General features: G+C 41.7%; 2 protein-coding genes across 11 annotated transcripts; one reads left to right on the plus strand and one right to left on the minus strand.

The window, feature by feature from the left end:
• Positions 1-320: 320 nt before the first annotated feature.
• Positions 321-4721, minus strand: LOC143352777 (uncharacterized). 10 transcript variants are annotated; one of them, XM_076785595.1, is made up of 9 exons: positions 4585-4721; positions 2650-2744; positions 2406-2583; positions 1945-2315; positions 1587-1856; positions 1312-1503; positions 994-1218; positions 766-879; positions 321-615 (listed from the first exon to the last, which is right to left on the minus strand). In XM_076785595.1, the coding sequence occupies exons 2-9, from the start codon at positions 2722-2724 to the stop codon at positions 517-519; spliced, it is 1524 nt and encodes a 507-aa protein (XP_076641710.1). In that variant the 5' UTR covers positions 2725-2744; positions 4585-4721; the 3' UTR covers positions 321-516. The 10 variants fall into 10 exon arrangements, with proteins under 10 accessions (XP_076641710.1, XP_076641713.1, XP_076641712.1 ...); XM_076785598.1 differs by lacking the exon at positions 4585-4721 and adding an exon at positions 4246-4578; XM_076785597.1 differs by lacking the exon at positions 4585-4721 and adding an exon at positions 4115-4578.
• Positions 4722-5434: 713 nt separating this feature from the next.
• On the plus strand, positions 5435-9261 carry LOC143352775 (FYVE, RhoGEF and PH domain-containing protein 4). The gene is made up of 7 exons (XM_076785589.1): positions 5435-6006; positions 6083-6506; positions 6575-7290; positions 7476-7681; positions 7819-8184; positions 8280-8731; positions 8799-9261. Exons 2-7 carry the CDS (start codon positions 6121-6123, stop codon positions 8902-8904), a joined length of 2232 nt encoding a protein of 743 aa, XP_076641704.1. The 5' UTR covers positions 5435-6006; positions 6083-6120; the 3' UTR covers positions 8905-9261.
• The last annotated feature ends 1095 nt before the right edge of the window (positions 9262-10356 follow it).

The raw sequence follows: 10356 nt of genomic DNA on the forward strand, positions 1-10356 counted from the left end.
AGCGTTGTACGGTTCTAAACGGTTGTCGAATCGTTTACTGCAAAGAATTTTTTCTCGCGATAATATCAAATGCTAAGAATGGTAAGATTCGAATGGAAAACGAAGCACGGAACGAGAATTGTGTGAAATATTCGACCGCAACGTAAGTTTGCGTCGTTTCAACGCAAAATCGATCGTCGATCTAAATTTAGATAAACTTTGCTGGTCATTATTTGGTTCCGACTGTTCTTTAAATTGTTAAGAATTAGGCGAATAATGGTAGCGGTAATGACTATGGCAATGGTAACAGCAATGTTAAATGATTAAATGTCAGTCAACAATTGTTGTTGATCAAAGGTACCGCAGTAGTTTATTCTTTTACAGTGAAAATAGGTTTATCTATTACGGAACAATTGGTAGTAACGAAATTGCAATCTAATTATACTTTGAAAGAAAAATATTGAAAAATCTGTGAGACGAATAAAAAAAAACGTTCGAGCAGCTACGAACGCGTCGCTCGTGGCCAAAAAAGACACGTTAATTCCATCCAAGTTCTATGTCTTCGATCTTTATGTTCAGTTCTTCGAACGAGGTGTCGATCCCAGGCTCGTCGAATCCACCGTTCAGCTCGATCTTCTGTGAACACGATCAACGCCCCAAAACAGCTGGTGTTATTTCGTTACTTGGCTACGGTGAAAGTGGGGAAAACACGATGCATCGTATTACAAGTACTTACGTGTATCGTGGAAGGAAAGATAAGTTGATCAAAGGATCGGTTCGACTAACCTGTAACGCTGCGATTTGGGAGGGATCGCCAACCAACAGTATCTGCGTTTCGTTGTCGTTCAAATCGTCGATCGCTTTGGAATGAATTTGAATTTGTCTGTCCTTTCCTGTAATCTTCCGTAACACGGACAGGAAAAGTGATTCGGGTTAGGCTTTCGAAAAACATTTATTGGACGTACTCGAATCGCGAAATATCCTTCTATCCTATCCTATCCTAAGCGAGTTTACCTTGAACGAAGGGCTATCCGTTTTTTCTCGCGCAACACTCGTCTTCCGCCTGTCTTTGGCTCGACCAGAAGGCTCTGGTATACTTGATTCTTGGAAGAACACGTCCACGTTATCGTCGTTATCGACCAACGCGTGTGCCGTTCTTTTATGCATTATAAGAGTACTGCTCTGTCTGTATCTTCTGAAACAAACTTTACATTCGAATGGTCTCTGCTGTGTGTGGACCTATAAATAAGAAGGATACGTTGTTCGAAACCAAGCGGTAAAATCATACCAATTTTGGTGATCGTCGACGCGAGCGACGCTTTCTACACTTACCAGGTGATGCTTGTAAAGACTAGAATATTCGGTGAATCTTCTTCCACAATTTTCGATCGAGCAAACGTAAGGTTTCTCGCCAGAATGAATTCGAATGTGATTTTTGTAGTTGGTCGCGCTGGCGAAAGCCTTTCCGCATTTCGGTTGCGTACATTTGTAAGGGCGTTCACCGGTGTGCGTTCTGACGTGAACCTATTTCGTGTGTGGTGCATAACTTGTATACGTCCGTGTACTATCTACCGATGGTATTAACAGCGATTCGGTTCGACTCTTACCTTCCTGATATTGCTCGTTGTGAAAGATCGACCGCAACCGTCGAACGGACACAGAAAGGGCCGCTCTCCCGTGTGCGTTCGTACGTGCTTCAACAGGTCCCCCGAAGTTTTGAAACTTTTATCGCAGGCTTCGTTCGGACATTTGTAAGGCTTCTCCCCTGTGTGTGTACGCGAATGCGCTTTCAAGCTGTATCCCGTCGAAAAACTCTTCTTACATTTTGGATACGTGCATCGGTATGGTCGTTGGCCGGTGTGCGATCTTTCGTGCACCTGTTTCGATCACACAGTCTTCTAATTCGTATTCGCTCAAACGATATTACAAGAGATTCGAATTGTCATTGTTGTAAGAACGTTTCACCTTAAGATGATGAGGCGTACTATAGACTTTGGAGCAGCCCTCCCGTGGGCAAGGATGTCTGATCCTCGACGTGGATAATTTATTCAATAAGATCTTAGAATCCTTCTTCGTGAGTTGACCGCTCTCAACTTCCCATAGATCTTTGCCAACGTCGAGATGACCCGTTACCACATAGGCCACGCCGTCTATGAACTCCACCCTCGGATAGGTATTCTCTTCGTTCTCTACGATTGCGTTACGTGCTTGCACCAACATCGTCGGATCTAATTCCAACTGAAGCGACTTACCATCTGTAAATTCTGTTACGTCCCGAAGTAATATGGTATCCCCGTTGTCCAATTCTAACGTCGCTTGACTCTTCGTCGAATCCACTGTTGCGAGTAAACAAGAGAAAAGAACGATTACCACAATGTAAGAGTATCGAATATTCTATGCTCCTACGAATCGATTGTTTGTCTGACCGTCATTGTTGGAATCGTTAGCCATGAACGCCTGTGTTCCATCCGGTAATGTCACGGCTGTCAACGTGGTACCGCTCAACAACTGTTCGTCCAATATCAATTCCTGTGTTCGACCATGCTCGTTGTTGTCTTCGTTAATCAAAACCGACAGACACTCCAATATGTCTGCACGATTGCCCTGTAAAACGAGAGATAACCTAGGTAACAAACAGGATTTTTTAAACAAGTCGAAAGGCTTTACTACCTGTGTCTCGTCCAACATGGTCTCGACATCTCGAGTCACGAGGCAGTTTGTAAGTTCCGTGCCTTGTGCCGACATGTTTTGCTACGAATCCAGAGCTGCGAACAAACAATGTTTCGCGATGATCTCCGATGATCCGCGTCATTCTTTCGAATCTTAGTTTCGTGTTCACAGGTAAACATCTGTCTTAAAATAGTATTCATCGACAGTTCGTTTGCAATTCATCGATCGTTAACGCGAAAAACCGTACCTATTTGGCTAAGTGTTCGGTGTGTGAATTAATTCGGTCCGTTTGGCGGTAAATTGCTGCACTACATATGCAAGTTGCTAACCTCTAATGTCTGCAAAAGGCTTTATGGGTTAGTGTTGACATCTGTCATTAATATTCAGTTGGTGAACGTTTCGTTTGCAACCATAACATCGTATTTATCGAAATTCGAGCCCGAAAAGCATCATTTGCGGGAAGTTCTCATTTTCTGTTTACATTCGAAGAAATCAGCCGTTTTTTGCATCGTATCGTGACTGGAGACGAAAAGTGGATATATTTCGATAATTCCAAACGAAGGAAATCCATTTGCGGCCCAGGAAAACCATCCACATTGACACCAAAAAGGAATATTCACGGTAAGAAGATAATACACTGTATATGGTGGGACCAGAAGGGTGTATAGTAGCCGTCACGAGAGAACATAACCACAGAAGAACGAGTTTTCGATCGCTCTGCGCACCGTCGACCTAATTGGCGGAACCCTCACTTCCTTCCCACTGTACAGCGGGTCTCGCGAATTTCGCCACTTATTTCCCACTCACTTCTTCTGCCTATTAATCCGAACTTTTGTTTTACCGCGTATATTGATAATGGTAGTGGAGTAGGCTGTTTGAAGAGCTCGCAGCGCCCCCAATGTCTTCCGAGCTGCGCGAAACGGGTATGTTCTCTCGTGACGCTGAACAGAGCCGAAGTGCCGAACTATATAAACAATTCGTTTAAACAACGCATTGCAGAATAAGCGGCCGAAATATTCAAAGAGACATGACAAAGTGATCTTCCAGCACGATAACACTCGGCCACATGTTGGAAACATGTTGAAGGCCACCTTGAAAACACTTTGTTGGGACGTTTTACCTCACCAGATATTGTTCCATCCAATTATCAGATCGATGGCACACGGGTTTTCGGACCAGCACATCAATAATAATGACGAAACAGAGAAATGCCTCCATGAATAGATCGCTTCGAAGGATCAGTCGTTTTTCCGTCAGGGCATACAACAACTGTCAGACAGATGAGATAAAATAATAGGAAGCAAATACTTCGATTAGTGTACTTTTTCATGTTTTTTCACCTAAAGTTTTTCTTTTGGAAGAGAAAGAACGGACCGAATTAATTCACACGCCTAATATATACACCGTAACGTTCCCATCGGCATTGACCGAGATCGTGCACCATCGAGAACCAACGTTAACAAACCTGTTGTTCCATAGGTACATCGGACAATTTATCGAATGCGCACGACACACGACATTCATGGTCCGAAAAACCAGGAAAACCGAATCGAATAAATAAGCGCGCGAAATCACTGGTAAAGAAAAGACACTCGCCATTTTCCCTGTCCTTGAGAACATACACGCAGGCTAGTTGCGAAGTTACATGATTTACGACGATAAAATCGAATCGGACGAATCTCGTGTAAAATTCGAATGTCTTTCGTTTCTATTTCCGCTTTTCTTTCTTCTTTCTACTCGCACCGAGTCGCGTGTCGAATTCGATTCTCGGTGTTTCGCGCAGCCTCGCGGCTTTGTGCCAAAGAATCTTGGGAAATATTACCCATAAACACGCGTACCCGCGAAATATATCTAAAATCTAAGTACACCGAACAATGTAACAACCATGCTGGCTAAATCACGATTACGTGGAAAAATTCTATCACGTTTACACACCATTAGGTAATCAATTACGATGAGCGTGAACTTTTTCATTGAACAGCTACATTGTGAAGTGAAATAGACTATGATCGATACTCCTCTCGTTTAAGATCGCTGCACGGTATCGTAAGACGCGCACGTTCATACGGTAATGATTGATCGCGTAACTCGACCTGTTTGTTAAGGAACTTTGCATTCGAATAATCGAAGATTACTCGAACGTTTTGAAAATGTTTCTCGTCTCATCGAAAAATTGGAAACGTCAAGCATGGTTAATATCGTTGTCGTTTTCATGTATCTTGTTCTTGTTATGTATCTCGAATCTGATTTCCTATTGGTTAATTCCGGTAAAGCCAAATATTTGTCCAGTGCAACCGCATACACACACACGTATATATATATATGCACGCGTGTAAAAAGATCATCAACGAAACTATTTTTTAATCAGCAGCCTTCGTACGGTAGTGTTATACTTGTTTTCATTTCGACAATTCTTAGAAACAAATGTAAGACGAGAAAATAATTTATAACCTAAAAATGTCTACGTATGTGGTACGCAGATGACACTACCTGCATAATCGTAAATGTGTTACGGAAAACATATGTGTGCGTACCATAAATAGCTAAGTACGTGAGCATATATATATGCTACATATGCATATGTAAGTATCGGTGGTCAAAATGGTTGTTCACCCTACTCTTTTACTATTCTAGCTTCATGAGAACTGATTGGTGGAATCAATTACAATAAAATTCTGATCGTCGGGCGTGTATAGGTATAACAAACTTAATGTGTTCGAGATATATATATACATATGGATACGTACGATGTATCGGTGTATGACATGTGCTCATGCGTATACGTCGCATATCACAATCACGATCGCACTGTATTAGCACGTTCAATGTGAGAAGGCCAAAGTCGATTGACGTTACAGATAGCGTGTAATTTTATTTTTGTTTTTTTCTTGATTGTGTCACTACTCGTCGATAGTTTTTGAGCACTTTGCCATCCGAAGTTAAGATCGTAAATGAATTGTTATATGAACCTACAAATAAAAAAGTGCTCATCGTTCCGTCGAATTTTGGGCGAACCTTTTTTCGTTGAATCGGTTATTTTTGTGAAACATTTCACATCTATCACCTTTAACAAGCAACCGTTACAAAAATGCCGATTACCTATTGGAAGGCTGATGAAACGACTCGTTTATTTGTACTTACGTATATAAAAATGTAACGGTGTAAATATATGTACATATATCTCTGGCACACGTTGATCCATCGAACAAACCTCGGTATATCATTTAAACGCGCCGTTTGCTCTTAATTAATATTGTTGCCAGTTAGAAGCAAAGGAAAGTAATTGATGAACTGGCCGTGTACTGAATTTGGAGGATCCCGACAGTGTTTACATGAAAAATGGATAATCGATAACAGGTATTTGTTTCTTTTATCGTTTTTGCCAATCGTATTGATCACGTTTTACTTCTAAATATATTAAATTCAATTGCAGAAGTTTTGGTCTCGGCGTTGGAAACGTTATCGTAATTTATGGATAAGTTTGGTCAAGTGCGACGCCTAAATATGTTTGGCTCAAAAACGCAAACATCGAACAGCACCTTTTACACGGAACTAGACACGGATACGGAGGATAAAGAATCTTGTTTGATTGGAACGACAAAATGTTTGGGCACGGAACATGCAGACACCAACGTGTCCACCCGTTCCAACAGCAGAGTGAACGGCAGGGAACTGGAAGAGTATAACAAGGATTTGTTTCATGAGATCGGTACCTTTGGTGGTTTTTCACGGTTTCGTTCGTACGTGGTGACTACTGAAAATTCGACGGACAGCGTTGACACCGAGGAAAACGAGGAGAATTCTATAAAAGTGCCGTTTCGAATAGCGCACAGCGTGTTGGAATATAGAAGCAGCAGGTAAGTTATGCGATTTGCTAGCATAAATAACGCGAACGATGGAAGTAAACTACCCAAAACGTTTACAGATATTTAACGGTGGAACGAAACTCGCGCCGGTTCACGGAAGATTCGTATACGGTGAGCGAATCGGAGAGCGAAGAAGAGTCCGTGGGAGCGAAATCGTTGGAGACTGACTCTAGGATAGCTGACGATTACACCGACAACGCCGCATTAGAAACAAAATCAGATGGTAGTAGTCGGTGCGCAAATTCAAAAAGGAAAAGAGCACATCAGATCGCCGAAGAACTGTTGGCTACCGAAAAGAATTATGTTAATGTTTTAAGACTAATCGACCAAGTATTTCAGTTTAGGGTCGATCAAGAGAATAGAGCGCACCCGATGTTTCCTATGGAAACGGTTCAACACATGTTCTCGAATATCAAATCGATTTACAAGTTTCACAATGATTTCCTGTTACCTCAACTTCAGGAAAGAATACAGAATTGGGAGTCGGATCCTAGAATCGGAGATATCATGAAAAATTTTGCTCCGTTTCTGAAGATGTACACAGAATACGTGAAAAATTTCGATTACGCCATGAACTTGATACACACCTTACAAATTAAAGTCGCCAGATTTGCTGCAATTATCAACGAGATTCAAAAGTTGGACGAGTGCGCCAAGCTATCATTATCGCATCACATGTTGAGCCCTATACAAAGATTACCAAGATACGAGCTACTCCTGAAAGATTACCTGAGAAACCTCACAGAAGAAAACGCTGATTACGAGGACGCTAAAAGTAAGGATCTTCCGAGTTCCATTCGCTGAGTCGCTTCCTCGTAGAGTAACGCGTCTAGCGCATCTAGCAAGGATAGGCTTCTATTTAAACGTCTGTTGAACGAGGCACGTTTAAATAGACGTCGGTAGTTGGCGACAATTGTAATCGTAGAATCAAACGAACAGACATGGCTTTCTTTCTCGCAGAGGCATTGGGATTAGTATCTACCGCTGCTAATCACACGAATGATGCAATGAAGAAGATCGATAAGTTCAAAAAGCTTCTAGAAATACAAGAGAGCATATACGATACGACAGATCTAGTTAGCGTGACACGGGAACTTGTAAGAGAGGGGCGTATCGTTAAAATTTCAGCAAGGAGCGGCGATCATCAAGAAAGACATTTGTTTCTGGTAGGTAAGACGTACGTACTTACATACGTTACATACGTCGATAAAACGTACTTGACCTAATACGTATAGGTAAATACCTGTACCTGTACTTCTCCATCTATAGACTATAGATGTTTCTATTTCTCCCCAATGTTCAGTTTAGCGATTTATTATTACTTTGTTCGATACGAGTCATCCCTGGACCATTGTATCGGTTAAGAGCGAAATTTATGGTCGAAAACTTACAAGTTATTGAGGGTGACAATTTAGAAACGGCAAATACGTTTTACATACGGGACGAAGAGAAAAGCTTTGAACTGTACACGCACTCGGTCGAGGAGAAGGCTGCGTGGCTCGAGGCGCTTTTCAATACGATGCAAGAAATCATGAGGAGAAAAGCGAGTTTGAAAACTGGAAATGTTAAGACGCTCGTTATAAAAACCGAAGATGTGACCAAGTGCATGATATGCGACGTGATCTTTTCCGTAATGAGAAGAAAACACAATTGCAGAGCTTGCGGCATAGTGAGTATACATACTTCGACGGTACCGCGGTATTGCGCTGTCGAGTTAATTCATTCGATGATTCAATTTATGATCTCGTTTCGCTTTCGTTACAGGTAGTTTGCGGTAAATGTTCGAATCAAAAATTATTGTTCGAGGATAATAAAAACATGAGAGTTTGTCGTTTGTGTCACGCCGCGTTAACGCAACCTCTTCCGAAATCACCCTCTTCGTCGTCGCCGTCCGGACCGGTACCAAGTTTATTGCAAGTCTCGGCCAGCGCGTCGTCGGTTATATCCGGATATCTACTGTTAAAGACTCAGCCGAGTAAGCCCTGGATACGACGATGGTTCGCTTTGCATATGGATTTTGTTCTATACACCTTTAAATCCGAAAGCGAAAGTATGGCTTTAACGGCGACTCCGATGCCCGGTTTTCTCGTTACGGAAGCTATCGAATTATCCGATGAAGATCCCTTGAGTCTCAAAGACAGACCGAAAGCTCTCAAAATGCATCATTCCAGGAAAAGTTACTATCTGCAAGCATCGTCGCAGGAAGACAAGTACAAGTGAGTCTCGTGGTATCCTGTATCTTTTCGTTATTCAACACTCTCATCGAAATCATTTAACTTTCAGATGGTTGCATGCCCTACAATTGGCTACCAAAGCCGAACTACCCTCATTTGCAATGGTAGAGACGGAGGACGCACAAAAAAACCAACTGATTGTTCATGCGCGATAAAGTATTTAGATGGTCCTGCGCGTGAATCTGACACGAGTCAAGTTTTCTGTTATCGTATGCGTATCAAATTACAGCGCGGTAAGATAATCGTTAGTAGATAATTATTATAATAAAATGACATTGCGTTGTATGTATAATATATAATTGTACACGTATGCGAATTGTTAATTAGTGTATTCTGGTCGATTCCAATGATGGTTACACTGCCAAAACGCTTGTTGTATTTTGTACAATTTTGTTATATTTAAAAAAAATATATATGTATAAATATATGTATACATACTTGTATGTATGCTTACAGAAATGTATAATGTGTAACATGACGAGTGATATAATAATATCAAATTTTTGCTTCGACAGGAGGTGATTCTGCTTAAAGTAATTAGACCTGTGCATGCGAAGGTACTCGAGTTCTGTTTCTTTTCGAATATAAATATCCTAGAAAGAGCACGATATTTTCAAATTGACCGCGTCAATCAAAAACACCCTCTACGATGCTCTGACTTTTGATTGGTAGACCACGACGAATGTCCTATTTGTAATAATCGCTCTAACGATAGTCGATTTTGTTATGATAGCCGATTGTACTCGTGTATCTAACGAGTTTGAGCACGAGCACGTATGTGGTATGTACAGAGAGGAAATGAGAGTGCTCACGCTCGGGATTTTAGTGTCTCCGGTATAGTGCTGTCTCTTAGTCTAATTTTTAGCCTGGACCAGAACCTGCATAATCTTTTTAGCCTGGACCAGAACCTGCATCATCTTTTTAGCTTGGACCAGAACCTGCATCATCTTTTTAGCTTGGACCAGAACCTGCATCATCCTTTTAGCCTGTATTAGAATCTGCATCCTCTTTTACATCATTTCTTCGTAGAAGTAGCATCCACCACCGACGAGATATTGTCGGTGCCGCTGGTCTCTCATATCGAGAGCCAACACGATCTCGCTCTTACTTACAGCCGCTGCGCTCCCCTGCTTACCCACAGTCGCTACGCTTACCTACTTGTTAGTTTTATAATCAATATTTTAAACCTTAAAAAGCAACACTAAAAAAAAATATCTGTTTAATTCGAATACGTTCGTCGGAGAATGTAACATTTCATAATCGATATGGTTCCGTGATGATTCACCTTCTCACCGACGAGAATTTCCTTAGTGGTCTTCTGCACCGACGAGATACCGTCGTTGGCCTTCTGTTTCTTACTCCAGCCAAAATCTATCCTAGAGGGCGGTAGAAAACACCGTATTTTTCGAGCGACACATTCTCCCGTAAGGCTGGCAGTCTTTATATATACACATATCTCGTCGGTGCATCCACTCTGGCATTATTAGAAATCCGCTGCTAATGATGCAGGTTCTGGTCCAGGCTAAAGATTAGACTAGGGGGCAGCACTATACCGAGAACACTAAAATCCCGGTCGTAAGCACTCTCACTTCCTCTCTGGTAGAGCG

The sequence above is a fragment of the Halictus rubicundus genome, chromosome 3, assembly GCF_050948215.1.
Source record: "Halictus rubicundus isolate RS-2024b chromosome 3, iyHalRubi1_principal, whole genome shotgun sequence".
NCBI classification, from domain to species: Eukaryota; Metazoa; Arthropoda; class Insecta; order Hymenoptera; family Halictidae; genus Halictus; species Halictus rubicundus.